This window comes from Coffea eugenioides, chromosome 11 (assembly GCF_003713205.1).
Source record: "Coffea eugenioides isolate CCC68of chromosome 11, Ceug_1.0, whole genome shotgun sequence".
Taxonomy (NCBI): domain Eukaryota; kingdom Viridiplantae; phylum Streptophyta; class Magnoliopsida; order Gentianales; family Rubiaceae; genus Coffea; species Coffea eugenioides.
Window position 1 is genome coordinate 36265548 of NC_040045.1, and position 23981 is coordinate 36289528.

Here is a 23981-nt window from a genome sequence, read left to right on the forward strand (position 1 = left end):
AATCTGGATATAATCTAAATTATGTAGCAGTTCTTCTAGCCAATCTTTTAGATTCCAAGTCGAAAGGATTAAATTTAGACTGCCATTCTGATTCAAATTGCAAAAAACACTACTGCAATGAATAACGGGGAAACGAGGGGCTCCACAAGTTTTCGAACATGTAGCTGGGGATTAGACCCAAAGATGAATTAGGATCCCCATGGGGGCGCACCATTTTTTCTTTCTTTTTGGGTAAGTCAAAACTTTACGAGAAGGTGCTTAAAAAAAAAAAAAAAAAAGACTTTATGAGAAGGGGACGTTACCTACTAAATTTCTGCACCTCACAACCTGGACTTTTTATTAGTTTTGCAATCGAACACTACAAGTCTATAATGAAACTAGATTCTATCCGACCAGCCATACCCTTATTTTTTCAACCCCTAAAATGCAGTCTATTTATATATACAAAAAGAAAACATCACATATTTTTTTTTATTAAGTTACCATTGAATTATAACACAACTAGTCCTTGACTTTGGTCAAATCCTGATGCCATCTCATGTATAGACCTAGAGGGTAGAATAAGCTATAGTCGGCTTCGCTATGCTTAAATCTAGTTGTATAGGTACATTTCCTGCCCTCGTATTTTCGCAAAAAGGTGAAGCATATGAAACCGCCAAGCCAAGCAGCGAGGGCAAACTGCACGATCATGACAGCCAAATTTGGTAGCACTGCGTTACAAGCCAGTAAGAAATGCTATCATCATTAACATCAGAGCCCCAAAAATTCGTTCCCGAGTCGTCCGGACAATAACCTACTTAAGCCGGTAATTTTTTGTCTGAAAGAGCCTGATAAGTCCAAGCACTGCATCTATGGAGGCAAACATTGCCAAGGAATCTGAAATAACAAATGTAATAAAAGCTGCTTTCTTGCCTAGAACTGCCATGCCTTTGTGCGGACCGTCGCTGTAGTACCCACCTGGAATTGTAAAACCAGCTGCAAAAGTGACTGTTGCGATCAGCGTAGCCACAATCGAAAAATTCGCAGCCAGTTTTTCGACTTTTTTTACTTCATCAGGACTAGATGCTCGTAAGTTCTTCTTTACGGTAGCAACATTTCGATACCCTCGAGTGCCACCTGCTTGCTCCAACTCATCCTTGATTAAAATCTGTCAAAAACAAAATTGTAACAACGAGGTCACTGATTGCAATTTGAAGCGAGTCTTGGCGTACTCTTCCAATCAGTTACATGTGTAACATGCCGACGTCTCCTTTGTCTTGCAGTTCCCGCTATATATAGCCACTTTCTAACCGAGAGAGTGACCCAATCGTGACTTGAGGATGAAGCCATGTCGAAAGAGTAATCAGGACTGAACTGAGATGAACAGAAAAGCATTAAATTTGTATTGATTGATGCTGAAGTCATGTGTAGGCAAACCTATTAAAGTTAGCATAACGCTTTTTGAAAAACTGAGATGATGTTGAATTAAAATGTAAAGAAAAGTCCTAAATTTATGCAGATTGATGCTCAAGTAATGTGTAAGCAAATAAAATGGTTTAAGAATATGTATTCCGCAATTACATATCACGCTGACCATCTAATAATTAAAGTGAAGATATATCGAAGCAGTAATCAGGACTGAACTGAAATGATGCTGATCTAACATCTAAAGAAAAGTATTAAATTTATGCAGATTGATGCTGAAGTAATCTTTAGACAATCCTATCAAAGTTAAGAGTAATGCTTTCACTGTGTAATCAAAGTGAAACCATACGGAAGCAGCGATCAAGACTAAACTGAGATGATTCTGAGGTAAGGTATAAAGAAAAGTATCAAACTTTTGCAAGTTGATGCTCGACTAATATGTAGAGAAAGGTAACAGAATTGGAATCTGACAGGGTGTCGAAGCCTGTGCAATAATAAAATTAAACCTAATTGCCAGTTAAAATGACCAAAACCCAATTCCAAGTACTGGAGCAGGGACTCTAGGTGTGCGATGGGTTACTTGATTCACCCTGTTCCCGAAGAGTTTGCTTGATCCGATATACCCGAATGGAGTGGTTATTTTTCTCACAAATAATTATGAATTTGTAGACAGGGCAAATAGGGTCGTATCCACAGGGATTGGATATATTTGTCTCTTAAGAAATCCAAGGTAACACAGGGGGGTGATTTTGTAGGAACGACGACGATCAAATAAATTCAAACAAGAGAATAAAAACAAATAACTAACTAGTAATTGAACCACAATTCACTGAACTTAGAATAACAATAATTAAAAGCCTAAATCAATTAAAACAAGGAAACAATTAAAAATAAAATAAAGTATGCAACTAAAAGTCAAATGGCAACTCACTAAAATCAAGGTAATATTAATTAAAGATCTAGCCAAGAAGTAACTGCAGCAATGGTTCACCTAATTGATCATCGATGCAAAGGCAGTTCCAATTATTCACTAATAAATAGGTTATAACTACCAAACAAGCGATGACAGTCAACCCCTCCTTACTATGTCGGTGATTAAGGTACGCCCGTTAATCACTACTCTAATTAGGAAATAATCTTAGGTAAGAAAAACCTACTCAAACTAAAAGTACTTTCAGTAGATAGCGGTGAGCAGGGTCGAATCCACATGGACTGGGATTAATTATTTCTTTTCAAGTTCACAGTGACAAGGGGGTGTTTTTATATCAGGGGTGACAATTCAACTAAAAGTAAAATAATAAAAAATAAAATAGCCAACTAGAAATTAAATAATAATTTACTAAAATCAAATGAGTGATAATTAAGGATCTAGCCAAGGAATAACTTCAGCAATGGTTTACCTAATTGATCATCGATGCAAAGCCAACTCCAATTATTTATCAATAAATAGGTTATAACTACCAAACAAGCGATGGCAGTCAACCCCTCCTTACTGTGTCGGTGATTAAGGTACGTCCGTTAATCACTGCTCTAATTGAGAAATGATCTTAGGTACGCCCATAAGATTTAATTCCCCAATTGCCTTACGTATTAGAGGAGCCCTATTCTAACCAAATAACACACTACCAGGGTTATTTTAGGTTAGCCCGCGTATTCCCTCGACACAAATTCAATCATGCCAGTTGTCACTATTTTAGAGTAATTAAACAATTACGGATTTAATGCCCTAATTGACAATAGATTACCCAATCAACTAATTATCCGGATCCAAGACAATCAATTAATTAAATAACTATAAGCATAGCAATCAAGGAATATGCGAATACCAATAAATAAAAAGAAAAGATAAAATTAAATCGATCTCACAATTTTAGGCGATCCAAAGCATCCGTTGTCCCTTGACTAGAAAAGCGGGTTTAGTTCATCTTTGATGAACGAGACTCACAGGAAATCGAAGCAGTAGCTGCGGCCATTGTCTCGGTAATTAGGTGAATTCAATTTGTCCGAATGTGTGAAAAGATAACAAAGCTACAAAAGATCATTCAATGTCTCAATTCGTCTGACATGCTAAGTAGGAAAAGCTACTTGAGCCCACAAGGAAAAGTCAACAAAGCTAAGCTAGAATACTCCAAGAAGTAGTGCTCTGCCTCTGCAAAATCTAGTTTTTTTATCTAATGCCTAATCTCCTGCCTCTCTCTGTTGTGCGGCGGCTCCCCTTCCGGAGAGGAAGCAGAAGACTTGTGCGGCGCTCCAGCCCCCCAGTAAAATAGAAGCCTCTGCCATGCTCTCTTTTTTTGAAATTATCAAAATGGGCAAAAGTCTTCCTTTGCCAATAATGCCCCTGGGATAAGCTCTGTTATTTGGGCTCTTATCTTGTTAAATTGGTACTTGTTATCATATTTTCGTTCTACTCCCTGAAATAAATACAAAATACTAAAAATGAGTAGAATCCCGCAATTAATCCACATCAAGTCAGGTAATAGATCACTATGATCACTATGATCACGCAAAGGGGAGGGGGAAAAAACACATCTTATACCTGTCTTTCTGAAAGTTGATCATCCCGTACTATCCTGTCTAGAGGCGTGGAGTTGGAATTGTCAAAAGAATTGACATCCACAAAAGGATGATTCACAAGGCAATTCCCATCCAAGTTTTTGGTAGCAACATACAGGTGGAGAGGAGTGTTTCCTTCATTATCGTTTTGGTTAATGAGCTTAGAAGCCCAGGAATTTTGCAAAACAAACTCCAAGACTTCTCCTTTTTCATGCTTTATAGCTAGATGAAGGATATTCCGACTTTTACCCGTAATCTGAACCCAACAATCTGGGCAATGGGATAAAATATCTTGCACCAAAACTACATGTCCATTAATTACCGCAATATGTAGAGCAGTCTTGAAGCCATCAGTCTTGGCAGCAACATAGGCAGTAGACCTGTCAGCAGACAGCAATAGTCTTGCAATTTCCTGATGATTGAATTTGGCAGCATAATGAAGTGCAGTCCACCCAAATATATCGACGTTCTTTATAAGATTAGGCAGCTTTTCCAAAATCAGCTTCATTGATTCTGTAAGTAGCTAATGTTTTAGTACAACATGTGAAGATATTGTTATTCACTAGACCATTAAGATCAATTACACTACAACAACTTACATATACTGTGTAAATTAAACAAGTATTATGGTTAATGGATAAATATGTACAAACAATACAGAAAACATTATTGAAGGGAAAATTATATATAACCTCCCTGTGATTTCATCTATTGCCAGATAACCCCCTAACATTTCAAAATGTCCACTTCACCCCTATAGTTTTATGTAAAGTGAAAACTTGATGGAAAATAGCTTCCATAATTTCGTTAGTTGAAATATCATTACTACCTTACTTAAATGCTAAATTAAACAAGAGTTTAACCACCTTGTATAAAAGTATAGGGAGATTATGCAGATAAATGCAAAAATCACATGAGATAAAGTGGATATTTATACAAATCATAAGGAGGTTACATAGGTATTAAAATTTTATTAGACACGATTTGAAAATGCATTTGGTATAAACGCTATAACTAATTATGCATTCCATTCAATTTTCACTTTACATAAAATCACAAAGGGGTTATGTGGCTATTTTAAAACCTTAGGAGATCATCTGCATTATATAAAATTATAGAGGGTTAATAAGTAATTTACCCATTATTAAATGGTATTTTATCAGATTAATTTTCCATAAATCCCTTTTAATGCATTAATCGCTTGTGCCATCAAAATCGAAATTTCGTACAAGGTAAAAAATTAATTCCCCTGTATCAAAATATGGAAAAAAAGAAAAAAAGAAGGAACAGGAGCTCAGGTTTGTCCCTTTCTTTTTGGTTGTGTAGATAATGTTAATATAAAAATTTCTTATTTATGAAGTCACCTGGCGAATTCAAAATTGAGGCAGCATGCAAGGCAGTTTTGTATCCGGGGCCAAGATAAGATGGTGTCTTGCAAGACTCCAAAATTAGAACCATAATATTATGGCGTCCCTTCTCAACTGCCACATACAGAGGTGTCTCCAGAGCATAATTGTGGGGATAACGAAACTCAGGATCTTCTTGAACTAACAATTTGGCGATGTCATAGAAGTTGTTCCAAACTGCCTCGTGTAAAGCTGTATTTCCAGCCACACTAGCCATCCTTAGCATCCTCTTGCGCCTGTCAGAACATGGGGGGAACCAGTGTCCTGCTTCCGATTTTGCATAGTCAATTAGTGCTCGAACGATTCCCAAATGCCCATTTCTTGCTGCCAAATGAAGTGCAGTCTCGCCCCGTTTGTTCAATTTCATAAGCAAACGGCCATGCCCAGCAAGGATAAGTTGGACTACATTTGCAGAGTCACAAGACTCGGCTAATACGTGAAGGACTGTGTCTTTTACTGGAGTATGCTGAGAGTAGAAGTAGTCTGAAAATCTTTTCATTACAACCCAATTACCTGACTGTGCAGCTGCATATAATTCGGGATCCATTTTCTTGCAGCCGCTACGCACTAAAGTCTTAACCGCTCAGGTGCAATGAAAAATGCCAACCTGATGATTAATGCTGTGAAAATGGATATTCTGCAATTTATATATCCCACTGACTAGATAATTGAGAATGAAGCCATAATCGAAGCAGTAATCAGGACTGAACTGATCAGCTGATGCTGAACTCAGATGTAGAGTAAAGTATCAAATTTATGCAGATTGATGCTGAAGTAATCTGTAGAGAAACGTAACAAAGTAGGAATAATGCTCTGAAAATGTATATTCTGCTAATCGTGTGTCACATGACTATCGAAGCAGTATTCAGGACTGAAATGAGATGCAGAGGTAAGTATCAAATTTTTGCGGATTGATGCTGAACTAATATGTGGAGAAAGGTATCCAAATTGGAGTGCCGACACCAACTTGAAGATCCTGTAATACATCTCCTATACGAATTTTGTTATTTCCTTGTGCCAGCAATTGTTCCAATCCTCTTTCCTTTCCTTGTGCAAGCTTGCTTTTCATGCAGTCATTTAACAAGGTTAACCTTTGAATCCGAGAACCAAATTAAAGAAAAATCAAATATGAATTTTTCAAATAATTCCATGACCATTTTTATGAATTGTGCCCGTGGATCCTGTTGGATCCGTCCACGGATCCACTTTGACAGATTTACGTAACTTTCTCACCAGAATCTGGCTCTTTGATCTGGAACAAACTAGGCCTGATCCATGACCAGATTTTGTAGCACTGCGTACAAGCCAGTGAGAAATGCTATCATCACGAGCGTCACAGCCTGACAAATGCGTTCCCCAATTGTCCGGACAGCAGCCAACTTAAACCCGTAATTTTTTGATCGCACGAGCTTCACATGTTCAAACACCGCATCTACGGAGAAAAACATTGCCAAGAAATCTGAAAAAACAAATGCAATAAAAGCTGCTTTCTTGCCTAGAACTGCCATGCCTTTGTGTGGACCGTCACTGTTGTATCCACCTGGAACTGTAAAACCAGCTGCAAAAGTGACTGTTATGATCAGTGTAGCCACAATCGAATAATTCTCAGCCAGCTTTTCCACTCTTTTTACTTCATCAGGACTAGCCGCTCGTAAGATCTTCTTTACGGTTGCAACATTTCGATACCCTCGAGTGCCACCTGCTTGCTCCAACTGATCCTTCATTAAAATCTGTCAAAACGATTTGAGAAACAAAATTGTAACAGCGAGGTCGCTGATTGCAATGGATCGCTAAAATATGAAGCGAGTCTTGGTGTACTCTTCCAACTCTACTTGCACATGTGATAGATAAGGATATTAGATAACATACAAAACTATTATAGATCCTTCGAATTAGAAGTGTCATATTTTTTATTTTTAGACAGACTAATTAATGTTCGCCTTGAACGAGGTTGGTTAGATAATACTGGTTATAAATCAAAGTAGAAAGCTTACATTTAAAGCAGATATAATGTGAGGAAATTAAAAATCAGTTCAAGAAGAAAACGGGAAACATCAGTTTAGGAAAAATAGTTTTGGATAAAATATAAAACGAAAACAGGACCATCTTTTTCTTCTTATTCTTTTTGCGTTTTTCATAAACGGTACCGTATTCTTCTTGATTTATAAAGAGCCGCATGGCAATTGTGTTTACACTTTGGTGAGGTTATTGTATTTCTTACAAAATTGTTTGGTATACACTTACATAAAATAGCGTACTTCTTTAAATATCTACTGTATTTATGAACAAAATTAACACTATTTAAAAATAAACTAAAATTAAGACTTGCAATAATATGATTAAGTGTACTTTAAAATATATGACAAGCACAACAATTGTACAACACTGCAACAAACACAATATTTTCCACATAAATGAAGAGAATTGTAGTAGCGTCACAGACACGATGGCCTGAGATTTTAAATACCTAAAATCTCAGGATACGCAAATATAGCAACGATAGACTTGGGAGGATTAGTAGTTAAGAATATTCTAAAACTTACAAAATCTAACTTTCCTATTTTCTAAAAATAAAATTTTATAATAATTTAAAATTTTCAAGTTCATATATGAAAATTTGAAAAAACTTTTAATAATCAATATGATCAATCAAAGGGGAGGGGGGAAAAAACATCTTATACCTGTCTTTCTAAAAGTTGATCATCCCGTACTATCCTGTCTAGAGGCGTGGAGTTGGAATTGTCAAAAGAATTGACATCCACAAAAGGTTGATTCACAAGGCAATTCCCATCTAAGTTTTTGGTAGCAACATACAGGTGGAGAGGAGTGTTTCCTTCATTATCCTTTTCGTTAATGAGCTTAGAAGCACAGGAATTTTGCAAAACAAACTCCAAGACTTCTCTTTTTTCATGCTTTACCGCTAGATGAAGGATATTCCGACTTTTACCCGTAATCTGAACCCAACAATCTGGGCAATGGGATAAAATCTCTTGCACCAAAACTACATGTCCATGAGTTACAGCAATATGTAGAGCAGTCTTGGAGTCATCATTCTTGGCAGCAACATAGGCAGTAGACCTATCAGCAGACAGTAATAGTCTTGCAATTTCCTGATGATTAAATTTGGCAGCATAATGAAGTGCAGTCCACCCAAATTTATCGACATTTTTTATAAGATTAGGCAGCTTTTCCAAAATCAGCTTCATGGAATCTGTAAGTAGCTAATATTTTAATACAACATGTGAAGATATTGTTATTCACTAGACCATTAAGATCAATTACACTACAACAACTTACATATACTGTGTAAATTAAACAAGTGTTATGATTAATGGATAAATATGTACAAACAATACAGAATACATTATTGAAGGACAAATTATATATAACCTCCCTGTGATTTCATCTATTACCACATGACTCCCTAACGTTTCAAAATGTCCACTTCACCCCCTATGATTTTATGTAAAGTGAAAACTTGACGAAAAATAGCCTAAATAATATCATTAGTTGAAATATCAATAGTACATTTATTTAAATGCTAAATCAATCGATAGTTTCACCATTTTGAATAAAGTATAAGGAGATTACGTGAATAAATGTAAAAATCACATAAGCTAAAGTGGATATTTATACAAACCATAAGGTGGTTACAGGGATATTAAAATTTTATTAGACACGCTTTGAAAGCGTGTTTGGTATAAACGCCATAACTAATTATGCATTCCGTTCATTTTTCACTTTATATAAAATCACAAGGGGATTATGTGGCTATTTTAAAACCTTAGGGGATCATCTGCATTATATAAAATTATAGAGAGGTGATAAGTAATATACCCATTATTAAATGGTATTTTATCAGATTAATTTTCCATAAATCCCTTTTAATGCATTAATCGCTTGTGCCATCAAAGTCGAAATTTCGTACAAGGTAAAAAATTAATTCCCCTGTATCAAAATATGAAAAAAAAAAAAAAGAAGAAGGAACGGGAGCTCAAGTTTGTCCCTTTATTTTCGGTTGTGTAGAGAATGTTAATATAAAAGAATGCTTATCCATGAAGTCACCTGGAAAATTCCAAATTGCGGCAGCATGCAAGGCAGTTTTGTGTCCGGGGCCAAGATAAGATGGAGTCTTGCAAGACAACCATAATATTATGGCGTCCCTTCTCAACTGCCAGATACAGAGGTGTCTCCACAGCATAATTGTGGGGATAACGAAACTCAGGATCTTCTTGAACTAACAATTTGGCGATGTCATAGAAGTTGTTCCTAACTGCCTCGTGTAAAGCTGTATTTCCAGCCACACTAGCCATCCTCAGCATCCTCTTGCGCCTGTCAAAACATGGGGTAAACCAGTGTCCTGCTTCCGATTTTGCATAGTCAATTAGTGCTCGAACGATGCGAAAATGCCCATTTCTTGCTGCCAAATGAAGTGCAGTCTCGCCCCGTTTGTTCAATTTCATAAGCAAACGGCCATGCCCGGCAAGGATAAGCTGGACTACATTTTCAGAGTCACAAGACTCGGCTAATACGTGAAGGACTGTGTCTTCTACTGGAGTATGTTGAGTGTAGAAGTCGTCTGAAAAGCTTTCCATTACAACCCAATTACCTGACTGTGCAGCTGCATACAATTCGGGGTCCATTTTCTTGCAGCCGCTACGTACTAAAGTCTTAACTGTTCAGGAGCAATGAAGAATGCCAACCTGATGATTAATGCTGTGAAAATGGATATTCTGCAATTTATATATCCCACTGGCTAGCTAGCTGAGGATGAAGCCGTAATCGAAACACCAATCAGGAGTTCAAAGAGTCGGTCGAGTCATCATTGGAACAGGGTTTTTCGATCTGATATCGGGATGAGATGACTTCGAGATAATGAATCGCAGAGAACTCGGCTGAGACATCTCCGAGACGAATAGAAATGACCAAGTTGCCCCGAGTTGCCCCGACTCGTCCCGAGTCAACTCGAATTTTTATTATTTTTTATCACATTTTTTAAATAATTTTTAGAATATTAAATATTTCAAAAATTTGCGTCTCGCCGAAGCCGCGACAGATGTGTGGAACGGTCCGAACCGCGACCGCTAGGGGTGTTTCACGAATCGAGCCGCTCGCAAGCCGATCGCGAGCGGCTCGAATACGAGCTCGACTCGAGCTCGTCAATATCGAGTTCGAGTCGAGCTCGAGCCAATTAAGTCGATTTCGAGCTCGAGTTTAAAAACATTAAACTCGTTGGCTCGCGAGCTCAATTATATATTTATTTTTTTATTTTTTATTTAATAGTAAAATTACATATATATCCCTAATATTTTATTATTTATTAAAAAAATTATTATTTTATTTATTTTTAAAAATAAATATTTATTTTTTATTTTGTAAAAATAAAATAATTATTATTATTTTTTTATTTTTTAAGCTCGAGCTCGAGTTTGATATTTTGAGCTCGTCGAGCTCGAGCTTCACAAAATTAACTCGAGCTCGGCTCGTTTGCACCCCCAGCGACCGCAACCGCAACCGCAACCACGACTTTGAATCATGATTAGGACTGAACTGAGATGATGTTGAGCTCAGATGTAGAGAAAAGTATCAAATTTATGCAGATTGATGCTGCAATAATCTGTAGAGAACCGTATCACAGTTGGAATAATGCTTTGAAAATGTGTATTCGGCTAATTGTGTGTCACATGACTAGCTCAGTGCAGTGCAGGGGACCTTAATGACCCCCTTGTCCTTCCTGAATACAACTGCCGTCGATGCATCATCTCATACAGCTGTATCAACAGATGCTTGTGGTGAATTTATGATTATGAGTGGAGGTTTCGGTGAATGTCCATATCTTTTGTAATAGTCTTGGACAACTTCCTTTGACGTTCCAGTGCTCATCAACCGAGTTAACGATTTTCTTGCTCCTCCAATGCCTTCATACGTTGCCTGTTCCTCGCCATACAAACAAAATCTGCTGCAACCACATAATATAAAAGTAATTACTCTTTCCTGTTTTGTTAATTTGGGTATATTTCATCTGAATTAGGTTGCAATTCCTCCGGCCAATCCTTTAGATACCAACTCTGAAACGGTTAACATTTGAATCGCAACTGCAGTTATGATGGAGAAACAAGATGAAATGATGCTCATTTGTGGAGCAAGACTTCTCAATTCATGTGAAAGTTGAATGTCAGAACTGGTAGCTCCACAAATTTTCAAGTAGTTGGGGGCTGGACCCAAGTTGTCTCCTATTTATGAAATAGAATGTAGGATCTTTTGAAAATTCTACAAAATGGTACCAATCGAGCGGTAAGCAGTACGGATTAAGCAAACGGACGACACGAAGACGCTTAAAAGTAAATGTAAATTCGACCAAATGTGAAGACCAGAGTGAAAGGATGTAAAGATGATTGAGAGAGAGAAAAACGTGCAAATGTGAAGGTGAATGTGTTACTGCAGTTGAATCAATTAACGAGGACAATTGAAATGTACAATTAATTACACCAACCATGGGTCGATGATTAGAAAAAGTGGTCCAGCAAATAAATATGCATCAATAAATGCTGAAAGGAAAAATATAGAGAAATTGACAAGTTGGAATTAGATAATAAATATAAGTATAATATTAAATATTAAACATGATTAGAAATTAGATATTGGTTCATCATTCATATTTGAATATATAACTTTAACTTGCAAGCATATGCTAAAAGTAAGTATAAAATATGTGAATTTATAGTCATTAATTACTAATTTTATTTAAGATAACGCATACAAATTATAAATCAACATGTTAGTGTATTTATCTTTTATCATTAATAGCAATCAAGTCATTTATTTGCATGGGAGAAGCGGAGAGAAATGAATTGGATGATTCGGAAAGGAGGGTGTACAATTGATTGGTGGAAGTGTCTTCATAATCACACCTAATCCTTTTCTTTGTTTTGTTCATGCGTCTTCATAATGGTAGAGTGGTTTCTACCATTAGGATGGAATTAGACTGACACGTCATAAAAATATTGCGAGTCTGTCCTCGGTCAGCAGTTTGTGTTGTACTGCCAATCACGACATTGTTATATGACTAACCATTGAGCACTATTCAAAATATAAAATTGTTTATTTATAGGTACTCATTGGGAGATCGAGAGGCCCTAGGATTTTTTTTTTAAATTCAAGGGAGGCTTAAATCTCTTACGAGAAGAAATGAAAAATGAGAAATGAAAGGATTTAAGAATCACCTAATTAATGTCTCTGTCTGTCAATTGAGGCAAGTTTTGAGAACTTGTGTTCTAATTCTACGTAATTGTAAAATGTTTTTTTTAAAAAAAAAAAAAAGAGTTAATTCTAACAACTTCACACATAACAAAAATGGTCATTTTCCTGGGCTATTGACCGCACCTATAAAATAATTACTACTATAAGATAGAAAACATAGGACATAAATAGTTATAAGATCCTGTTAATTGCAATATCATCGTGTACGTAACCCCAAGGTAAGTAATTATGTGAATGTCCTGTGCGTTCATGTCCAATTAACTGTAATTGTCGTCATACATAATTAATTGCATCATTACCGTAGCCAAAAAAAATAATATTTTTTTCAGTGTCAATGTTAGCATGCTTGAGAGCGATCATAATAGCATCATTAAGTCGCCAAAATAACCTTATTCTTTCCATTTGTGGGTTTGTTGAATTCGTCAAGCTTGTCGAATTGGAAATTCAGCTCGATCGGGAGGACCATATAGCTAGTCAAAACTTTTTTTTTTTAATCATTTCAGCCAAAAGAAAGAAGCCAGATTCACAGAGAAACTCGATTTCTTTTCTTTATCTGTTTCCATCAAATTAAACCAGCTTTGTACTACGAAACACTCTAGTAGGTTAATACGCCACCAATTTATCAAGTCCGACCATGGCTAATTCGACAAGGTAGCTCAACTCCTCCGAAGCTCCCACGTTGCAAAGAATCTAGATGATTACAACTTTTGTTCAGTTCTTAACTTGTTGCTTTATTGTTGGAAATTTTACTCAAAAATTATTATACTACAAGAACAAGAAGAGAAGAAACCACCGATCCAGACGAAATTTGAATTGATTTAGGATATAGTACATCCCGTTGGATATTATGCACTTTGGTTCCTTTGCCTAATTGGAAATTACCCGCCCCATTTTTATTTTTTATTTTTGTTGCAATGGTAGCTATCTAACCTATTCTCACTCCTACTTTACGAGAGGAGTTTAAATAAGCTTGTATACGAGTTTGGAGGTGAACTATTAAACCTTTATCCAATAACTGAAAAAAGCCCCTTTAAAGTTTTCTCATGCACTAGGTCAAGAGATCAAATCCTGCCCAGTGCATTACACAAAAAAACATATGGTGTTTCATGTTTTTATAAAGTTAAAAAAATTCAGAGAGTGCATAGTTTCGTGGCCAATTAGAAATATCTGTAGTCTCATTAGAAATATCCGTAGTCTCATTAATGGCCTTTGCCCTTTATTTATTTATTTATTTTTCATTTAATATGTCGTAGCCTCATTAATGTACTTTCTCTTGAGTAGGCCAAGAAACAGCACCTGCATAACTACATTTTGAAATACGGGAAGCTGGCTGTTTTTGGTATATAGGTCCATTCAAATTCTGGATTCAGGATTTGACCTAAGTAGATTTGTTGTGGTTAAAAAAAAAAAAGATTCGTGGTGGTAGTAAATTTCACCTAAACTAGTACTTGTATATATAAGTTTACTAATAAATTTCCCTGTCTCCTTTCCGTTATTTCAATTTTATACTTTTTCCTTGTTTCAAGGAGGGAAAACTAACGAGGTCGTCTCGAATTAGTGACGCTTCATGTTCTTCGTTGTTCATGATGGTATACAAGTTAACTAATAAACTTTCCCTTCTCCTCTCCGTTTTTAAATTTTACCCTTCTTCCTTGTTCCCTCAGGTCATCCCCAGGTATTGATACTTCGTGGCCTTTGGGCACAAAGACAAATTTGCAGTTGCCATACTTTGGGCTACTCCACATTTGGAGCCCCCATGAGGCCTTACTCTTATAAAATTTCCATTCAGAGTTTTTATGGACTAAAAATCTTAATTGGGCCTGAGTCCTAGTTGTGTCTGCCCAACAACGGCCCCATTGTCCTTCTGGATTTGAGGGCTTACAAGTTCTAATTCAAATTGGCTGTGTGAATCTAACCACATTGAGTGTAAATTAATATAATTTGGGTGTAACATATTCAAGTCTTACATCAAATTTATGCTAATTTACACCGGGTGTGAGAATTTCACGATTAGTTTGCATTGGATAACAACTTAACTTGTGAGGTTTTGAATCCTTGAATACTTCCCTTGATTAGTTTGCATTGGATAACAACTTAACTTGTGAGGTTTTGAATCCTTGAATACTTCCCTTCATTGTTGCATCGTAGTGCTCATCAACTAATTAATTGATTTTTTGAAAAACCAACTCCTCCAATACCTTTGTGCTTTTTTTTTTTGTTCCTTGCCATACAAGTAAAACCCCCCTCCCCGGTGCAAACGCAATTTTTTTTGTAAGGTTCCGCTGCAAAAATACAGAAGTTCATCCACTCCTATATTCTTCATTTTTTTTGTTAATCCGGATATAATCTAAATTATGTAGCAATCGAACACTACGAGTCTATAATGCACTCAAAAAAAAAAAAGAGTCTGTAATGCACTCAATTCGAGCAAAATGAAACTAGATTCTATCCGGCCAGCCATACTAAAATGCAGTCTATTTACATATATACAAAAAAGAAAGAAAACGTCACACCGTACATTTTCAAGTCCAATCCAAAGCATAACAAAAAAAACCAACCCAATTTGTTCGATGAAAGTGGGAGAGAGCTGCAAAATCAAGTTTTATTTTTTATTTTTTATTGAGTTACCATTAACTTATAGAACAACTAGTCCTCGGCTTCGGTAAAATCCTGACGCCAGACTTCCACCGGACCTATAAAAGCGGAATAGTCAGCTTCGCGTTTTAGCCAAGGAGTTATGAACATGTTAAGGCAGAGCCAAGCAGCAAGGACACACAGCACGATCATGATGGCCAAATTGTGTAGCACTGCGTAAAAGCCTGTGAGAAATGCTATCATCATGAATGTCACAGCCTGAGAAAGTCGGAACCTAATTACCCGGACAGCAGCCAACTTATTCCGGTAATTTTTTGTCCGCACGACCTTCAGATGTCCAAGCACTGCATTTATGGAGGCAATCATTGCCAAGAAATCTGAAATAACAAATGTAATAAAAGCTGCTTGCTGGCCTAGAACTGCCATGCCTTCGTCTGGCTTGTCATCGTTGTATCCACCTGGAACTGTAAAACAAGCTGCAAAAGTGACTGTTACGATCAGTGTAGCCACAATCGAATAAGTGTCAGCCAATTTTTCGACTCCTTTTACTTTATCAGGACTAGATCCTCGTAAGTTCTTCTTTACGGTAGCAACATTTCGATACCCTCGAGCGCCACCTGCTTGCTCCAACTCATCCTTGATTAAAATCTGTCAAAAATGATATGAGAAACAAAATTGTAACAACAAGGTCACTGATTGCAATGGACCGCTAAAATATGAATCGAGTCTTGGTGTACTCTTCCAACTCTACTTGCACATGTGATAGATAAGGATTTTAAATAATATGCAAAACTATCATTGAATTGTTCCATTGAAAGTATCATGTTTTCAAATTTTGAATGGACTAAAATATTCATGTTAAATAGGGTTTGGGATTTGAATCATAACATTGAGCAAAACTCTAATAGGTAAGTTAGACAAGAAAAGTCGAACAAGGTATGTTAGATAATATTGGTTATAAATCAAAATAGAAAGCGTACATTCAAAGCAGATACCATGTGAGGGGGAAAAAGCAGGTCAAGGAAAGAATAGAGGAACACGAGTTTAAGAAACTATTTTTGAAATTTAAAATGAAAACAACACTACTTTCCTCCTTCTTCTTCTTCTTTTTGTTTTTTCATAAATCATACTGTTTTCTTCTTGGTTTATAAAGAGTCATGCAGTAACTGCGTTTTTGCATTGGTGAGGTCGTGTTCAATTGTTGTATTTTCTATAGGATTTGGTGTGGTCTATTTTTTAAAATATCTAGTGTATTTATGAATGAAATTAACACTTTTTAAAGAAAAACCAAAATTAAGACTTAAACAATAATATGATGTTTTCTACATAAACTGAAAGAATTCTTGTAGTATCACAGACACACGGCCTAAGATATTAAAAATGAGTGTCTAAAAAATAGGGTAAAGATACCTCAAATTTAAGCATAAGCAAATATAGTAACGATGAATAAGAATATTCATAACTTACAAATTCAAGTTTCTTATTTTTCCAAAAGTAAACTTTTGTAAGTCCAGTATCATATATGAAAAATTGACAGAATTTTTTAATAATCAATGTGACCATGCAAAGGGATGGAAAAAAAAAATTCATCTTTTACCTCTCTTTGTGAAAGTTCAGCCGCCCGTAATATTCTGTCTAAAGGCGTGGAGTTCGAATTGTCAAACGAATTGACATCGACAGAAGGGTGTTTTACAAGGCAACTCCCATCTAAGATTTTGGTAGCAACATAGAGGTGGAGAGGAGTATTTCCTCTCTTATCCCTTTGATTGATGAGTTCAGAAGCCCAGGAATTATTCAGGACGGATTCAAGCACTTCTTTTTGTTCATATTTTACTGCAAGGTGAAGGATATTCTGACGTCTGTTAGTATATTTCTCCCAACAATCTGGGCAATGGGATAACAGCTCTTGCACCACAGCAACATGTCCATGAATGACCGCTATATGTAGAGCAGTCTTGGAGTCGTCATTGCGGGCAGCAACATAAGCCGTAGACCTCTTAGCAGATAATAATAGCCTTACCACATCTTCATGATTGAGTTTAGCAGGATGATTGAGTTTAGCAGCATAGTGAAGTGCAGTCCATCCAAATTTATCCACCTTTATGATAAGATTAGGCAGCTTTTCCAAAATCAGCCCCACGAGTTCTGCAATCAGCAGATATTTAGTTAAAGATACTGTAGTTCATTAAACCATCGGAATCAATTACAACAACTGAGATATACTCGAGTGAAACTACAAATTATCATTTTAGGATATAAGTTATTTATGACTAATAGATAGGAATGGGAATGGATAGGGAAAAACCTGATTATAAAATAGTGTGTATCTATCAAGTCTCAATCTTACAAGCCATTAGCACGTAAACTTCCATGAACTGTCCTACTTTGTTATTGCATTTTAGAGATTTCATTGTTCTTATTTCTTTGGTTGCACCTGACCCTGCTTTTAGTACCAGGGAAATTGTGGTCAGCATATAAGGAATTGGGTTTCAACCAAACACATTGAAAGCTTTAATGTGATCAGCTAACCAATTGTGGAATTCAACTTGGAGGTAAAGTACATTCATGCCTTCTACTTTCCTTATTTTTAGTTTTACTTATTCAAGTGTCTGATGAGAAAAATATTCTTTTCTCTTCATATTTCTTGTTCTCATATCTAATGCTTAAGAGGAGTCAAAAGTGAAATGACTGAAGTTTATTTCCATTGAAGATGATGGATTAAATCATAAGAAAGAATATACCATTTCATGATCGGGAGTCAGAAGAAAGAATGTACCAATTTATCTTATAAAAGGAATTCTTGTAGCATTTAGTTCCTATTTCATTTTGACCATTTGAACATGATCTTTGGAGTGATATTTCTTTTTGCTATATTATGTGTGATAGGATTGTTAAACCTTGAGTTGATCCCCTGTTGTTACTCTGATGGGGTGTTTTTATTTTGATGTATTAAAATTTTAAACTAACAAAATCAGTTTCTAGATTTTTTTTTTGAACTATTTAGATGCATGTATTTTGCTGTGTTTTTAAACTCGGACCGGACCGGCCGGTCCAACCGGTTGAACCGGGAACCGGCCAGGTATCCGGTCCGAGTCTCTTTGAAAACCCGCTAGTCTAAGAATCGGTCAAACCCGGTCAAAACTCGGGTTTGACCGGGAACCGCTAGAACCGGAAAGATCCCGGTTTTCTACTTGTTTCTTTTTGATGTTACTACATCCTTGCTTCTATGGCTGCTTCTTCCCGTTTTTTTTCCATCTTTTGATCATTGACCAGTTCCAAGAGAAGTGAAGTAACAACCCAGATTAAGAGAAAAAATGCATTCCCTAAATTTTCTAACTTGATTTCCTGCAACTTAGTTCTTGAAATATTTGAAATCAAATAGGAGGGAAAAAAAAAGAATTGAGCAAAGAAGGGAAGAAAAGAGAGATGAGGGAAAAAGGAAAATAACAAAAATAAAGAGAGTTTTCTTGTGTATTTGATTTGTGGGGATAAAGGACAAGCGCCTGAACTGGAGTAGCACTTAATTAGCCAAGCTTAGAACTATCAAAGGCGATTCCTCTTAGTTTTAGTACGGGCACTAGCCAAAGCTCCCAGGGAGCCAAGTCCCACTAAGAAGTCAAAAGAACTTGGCTTGGGGATAAAGCTGCGGATAAAGCTTTGCTCAGGAAAAGAATTCCTTCTTACTGGATCAGTAAAAGTAAAGCCAAAGACGGACGAGAAGTTAGGTAGTGTTGGGAATTCTATCAGGTCTACGTTTTTGATTGAACTTCTATGACTTCACTAAGATGACACCTTTTACTCCATCAATCTCAGGGCTAACACAACTGAAATGGTTAAGGAAAAGGAAACCCCAGCGACCAAGCGAAAAGAGCTATAGTGAATGGGAAGGAGAAGAAGGAATCAGGATAAAGTGAAAAACAAAGGAACTGGGCGGCGGCTAAGTGCCAACATCACATTAGGTTAGGTTGTTCCCAAATTTTTCTAATAATTTCATTTTGATCCTATATTATTTTAAGAAGTATAAAATCCACCCATTATATTTTTTTAAACTACAAATTTACCTATAACTTTTAAGTGCATTCTTTTTGGATTAAATTCTAACTCATCAAATATGTATATAAAGTTGTACACCACCAATTTAAAGGGATTTTGTATATATTATTTTAATTATATATAATTAATATATATTTATGACGTCATCCGATTCGACCCCGGTTGAACCCGGTCGAACCCATTGACCCCTGACCCCTGAACTCTATCGAGTCGATATCCGATCCGAGTCTGAAAACATATTTTGATTTCATGATTGATCTGACAAGTTTAAATAGTGGTAAATGATACCCGATGGTTTAATCTGATCCCATGAGCAAGCAGATTTAACAACAGGAACTAAGCTGGTAAAGTTACTTAATAGAGTTCGGTAAGGGACTTATCTAAATGGGTAAGCGTTTAGGAAGAAAGATTTCAGAGGATATCCTATCCGCTGCTATGCCATCAATAGATAAATCATGAACTAAGCGTGTGTGTTTGATAAAACTGAAATATGAAATATGAAATATAAAATTTGAATCCATTAAGTTATCTGAAATGTTAAGTACTAAATCTAATACATCAAATCATAAGTGAATAATTCATCACTTATTTTTTAAACTAAATTTTACCTATAAAATTTAGTATTACTTAATTAATTTAAATAGTGAATTTTTTGTTATTAAATATATATAAATATGTTAAGATCTAAATTAATTAAATTAGGTACTGAATTGAGTCTGACACCAAGTTTTTTACAAAAATCTAAAAGTACAGCATCAATCATACATCATTCCTAATTTTGCCCCCCTCAATACTCAATTTCTGGTTCTGCAACGCTGGATGTGGTAGAATAGCATCCATATGCAAAATTGAAGATATTTGCAAATCTTGGTTGAAAATTTTTTAGGATCTGTTTGGATTTTTTATAAGAAAAATTACTATAACGATTTGATATATGAGGTAAAAAAATGATAAAAAAAATATATTTACAGAAAATGTAGTAATTTTTTTTATGGAAAATTGCAATTCAAACGGGCCTTAGTTGTCTATATTACGAGTGCCTTTTGTTAAAGGTGAATGTGTTGTTTCCTTTTAATTGGTCATAAAAAAAAAAAGAATAGTTAAAGTTGGATGTTATTTTTTCGGATAAAATACACTTTACTTCCTATAATTTAACAATTTTTTATAATTTTAAAAGCTACGTGTAACCTTTTTCGACTAAACTGTAAAAATAATGAAAGTTGCATTCCATGAACAAATCAACTCTAATGTCAAAAGCACTTTTATAAAAAGTTAAAATTTATTTTTTAACCACAGAAAAAATTTGAAAGCACTGCCTGGTCGCGCCCACCCTCCCCAGCCTCCCTTTTTTTTCTTCTGGTCATTCGTTGGCTGATTGTTGTCCTCGAAAAATCTTGAAGAACCCAGATAATACCCTTTCCAACGTGTGAAGAAAGAAAAACATCGAAAGAAAAGAAAAAAATTTGCTCAAAAGATTTCGATTCTTTTGGTGATTAAATTCATTGACTGATACAAATTAGTAATGTAATGTACCTGGCAAATTCCATATTGCTGCAGCGTGAAGGGCGGTTTTGTGGCCGGGGCCAAGATAAGCCGGTGACTTGCAAGTCGTCAAAATCAGTTCCGCAATATCCCGATATCCCTTCTCAACTGCGAGATATAGAGGAGTCTCCATAGCATGATTGGGGCGATATCGGAACCCAGGATCTTCTTGAACCAACAACTTAGCAACCTCATAGAAGTTGTTCTTAACTCCCTCGTGTAAAGCTGTGTTTCCGTCCACATTAGCCATCCTCAGCATCCTCTTGCATCTGTCGACAAAACAGGCACAAAACCAACATCCTTTGTTCCGTTTGCTGTAATCAATAAGTTCTCGAACAATGCCATAATGCCCCTTTCTTGCTGCCAAATGAAGTGCAGTCTCACCACGACAATTCTTTGCCATTAGCAAACAGCAATTTCTTTTAAGGATATGTCGGACAGCATCTGCGGAGTCACAGGACTGGGCTAATACGTGCAGGACAGTGTTTCTTTTTGGAGTCCTCTGACAGAGCAACTTCTCCGAAAATCTTTCAAGTTCACCCGGATCAGCTAACTGTGCAGCCACGTACAATTCAGGTTTCATTCCTTTTTGTGCAAGTTTACACAATTCAGGATCCATTGCTTTCTTCAACTGATAATCCATTGTTGAGCTATAAAAGTTGAGATAACCCATATACGGAGGGCCTTTGTTATGTGCTTCGAAATGATCAACAGAAGAAGCAGATTTAATCCCTATTTGAGGGTGGAAAGGAGATAGAGGAGGAAGAAGGGAGAGCGAATTCTTCTTAGTGATCAAAACCAATAAGATGCAGAGTAAAGTAATAAAAGGACCGGGATGGGAACTTGTTAATCTTTTATTTTATTTTTTTTTTCAACACAGGGTGTCCGTGTCAATCTTTACAGGCCCGATTAATTCCTTGCGGTCCGGGAGAGGAGGCCCCACTCTACACCAAACACGTTAACTGCAGGACTCGAATCCTGAACAAGTCAGGAAGGTCGCCATACCTTAAGGAGGGGAAGCGGACTGCTCGAGTTACCCCGTGGGGACAAAAGACCCGCCACACATAGTGTGGCCAATTTGTGAGAGGCAGGGGTAGATCAAAGAGGTGATGACCACCGGACCAAATGGCCAGTGGTGGGAACTTGTTATCCACCCCACGTATAATTGGGGTAAGTTAAGAAACCTCGTCCGAGGTTTCCAGCAATTGCAATCACCTCCTAAAAGGTTTATAGAAACCTCCCCTAGAAAGTATAAATAATTGGTGATGTAAATATACAAGTCCGAAAATATCCCATATTGCCCATATCTGATTTGTAAAATAAATTAAACAATAAAAGAAATCAAATATCACCATTATCGACTAGATAGAGTTCCAGTGTAGCTATTTTGGTCCTTGGAAACTTTTCTTTTTTGTATAGTGTAATTTGTGAAGATACTCCTTTTAACAATATCCCTAGGATTGAGCAAGAAGTGGGAGGGCAAGAGTTCAATCCTTGCCTCTCACCTTGCCACTTAATTGTGATTTCTGTTGACGAAAAAATTTTATCAGCTCTCCTTTCTTTTAGACTAAATTAGTGTGGGTTATACCATAGTTATAAAACCCGGCCCGGCCCGGCGGTCGAACCGGTCAACCCGGTGTACCCGCCAGTAGACCGGGCCGTGTTCCTAATTAGATCGGTTAAGCACTAGAACCGTTGACTAGTCAACGACCCAGTGGTTCAACCGGATTAAACCGGAAACCCGGCCGGTTTTGTGAAGAAACCGGTTTTGAGGAAAAAATTTTACAAAGTTGTTGGCTGGATTCGAACCTATGACCTTGGGCAAGGTTTATGACAAGCTCCCCACCAGGCTACTTCGTTGCATGTTAATTAGTTATCATTCTTATGCTATATGAATGTTTTATCAATTTTATCTTTATTCTTTTTTATTTCTCCAAAACAAATTTATTTGGAATCATTTAATACAAACTTATGACCACCAAATTCTATAAATTATAAAATAGATTTCAAAAATAACATATTACATAATTTATTTTAAAGACAAATATTGTTTTTAATAATTTTTTGCACTTAAAATTTGTAAGTAACCTAGATAATTACACTAAACATAGATAAAATTTTACACTTAAAATTTGGTGGATCGCTAATTAAATTTATGTTTTGATGATTCTTATATAAATTTAATTATTCTATAGCAAATTAAATCAAATGAGCATTTGTTATGACATTATTTATTAAAATTTATATCATATATCCTATATAAAAAATTATAAGATATAATATTTAAATATATTTAGTGACCCACTGGTTCAACCACTCACCCACCGGTTGAACCAGTAACCCGTTGACCCACCTCCTTCGCCGGTCTCCTTTCCGGGCCGGGTTTAATAACTATGGGTTATACAAATGTTATCGTTAAAAAAAAAAAAAAAAAAAAGTAAGAAGTCCTCTTAGAGGTAGAAGTGTTAGCAAGAAGTCCTCTTAGAGCTTTTGGATAAAGAAATGTTAGCGATAAAGGATCTTTTTTTTTTTTTTTTTGCTCTTTTTAAACTCATATGTCACCTAAGATTTATAGAGTTTGTGAAAACTATTATAGTCTTTTCATAATATCAAAAGAGGTAAGTGTATTTTTTCAAACCTCAAAAGAGGTAGCCACATCTGTAATTAACTGTATATAATTGGAAATTAAAACATGGCCAATCCAAGACATTCAAGAATATCAAAAGATTTATAGAGTTTGTTATGATTATTATAATCTTTTCATAATATCAAAAGAGATAAAGTGCAATTTTTCAAACCTCGCATCTTAAATTGTCTCTTTATAATTGGAAATCAAAACATGGCCAACCTAGGCCATTCAATAACCGTAAGAATTAACGCCACCATTTAATTACAAGTAACACATAATCATGAAATGATAAGATGTACCGTATTTAATTACAAGCATACTGCGTCCGCGTTTTTGGAGTACTTTTGGTCGAATGCGGATCTCCTGCAGTGGACAACTCAGCCATCCATTTCAAATCAAAATCTATTGATTTTGAAACGGACGGTCGAAATCAAGCCAAACTTTTTTAGCTCGTTCTCAAACCGTTCACTGGATGGTCCAATTCCTCCGGCCACTAGGGAACCAAATCCCTCTTACTTCAGCGAAACAAATAGTTG

General features: G+C 36.1%; 3 protein-coding genes across 4 annotated transcripts; all 3 read right to left on the reverse strand.

Annotated features, from left to right (window-relative positions):
• Window positions 1-529: 529 nt before the first annotated feature.
• LOC113753253 (ankyrin repeat-containing protein ITN1-like) lies at window positions 530-5905 on the reverse strand. Of its 2 annotated transcripts, none has more exons than XM_027297354.1 (3): window positions 5325-5905; window positions 3944-4473; window positions 530-1147 (listed from the first exon to the last, which is right to left on the reverse strand). In XM_027297354.1, exons 1-3 carry the CDS (start codon window positions 5863-5865, stop codon window positions 794-796), a joined length of 1425 nt encoding a protein of 474 aa, XP_027153155.1. In that variant the 5' UTR covers window positions 5866-5905; the 3' UTR covers window positions 530-793. The 2 variants fall into 2 exon arrangements, with proteins under 2 accessions (XP_027153155.1, XP_027153156.1); XM_027297355.1 differs by lacking the exon at window positions 530-1147 and adding an exon at window positions 3358-3818.
• A 723-nt stretch (window positions 5906-6628) lies between these two features.
• On the reverse strand, window positions 6629-10009 carry LOC113752442 (protein ACCELERATED CELL DEATH 6-like). Its single transcript, XM_027296554.1, has 4 exons — window positions 9542-10009; window positions 9432-9498; window positions 8048-8577; window positions 6629-7096 (listed from the first exon to the last, which is right to left on the reverse strand). Exons 1-4 carry the CDS (start codon window positions 10007-10009, stop codon window positions 6629-6631), a joined length of 1533 nt encoding a protein of 510 aa, XP_027152355.1.
• A 5263-nt stretch (window positions 10010-15272) lies between these two features.
• Window positions 15273-21459, reverse strand: LOC113752443 (ankyrin repeat-containing protein At5g02620-like). The gene is made up of 3 exons (XM_027296555.1): window positions 20808-21459; window positions 16819-17366; window positions 15273-15869 (listed from the first exon to the last, which is right to left on the reverse strand). The coding sequence occupies exons 1-3, from the start codon at window positions 21457-21459 to the stop codon at window positions 15273-15275; spliced, it is 1797 nt and encodes a 598-aa protein (XP_027152356.1).
• Between the last annotated feature and the right edge of the window lie 2522 nt (window positions 21460-23981).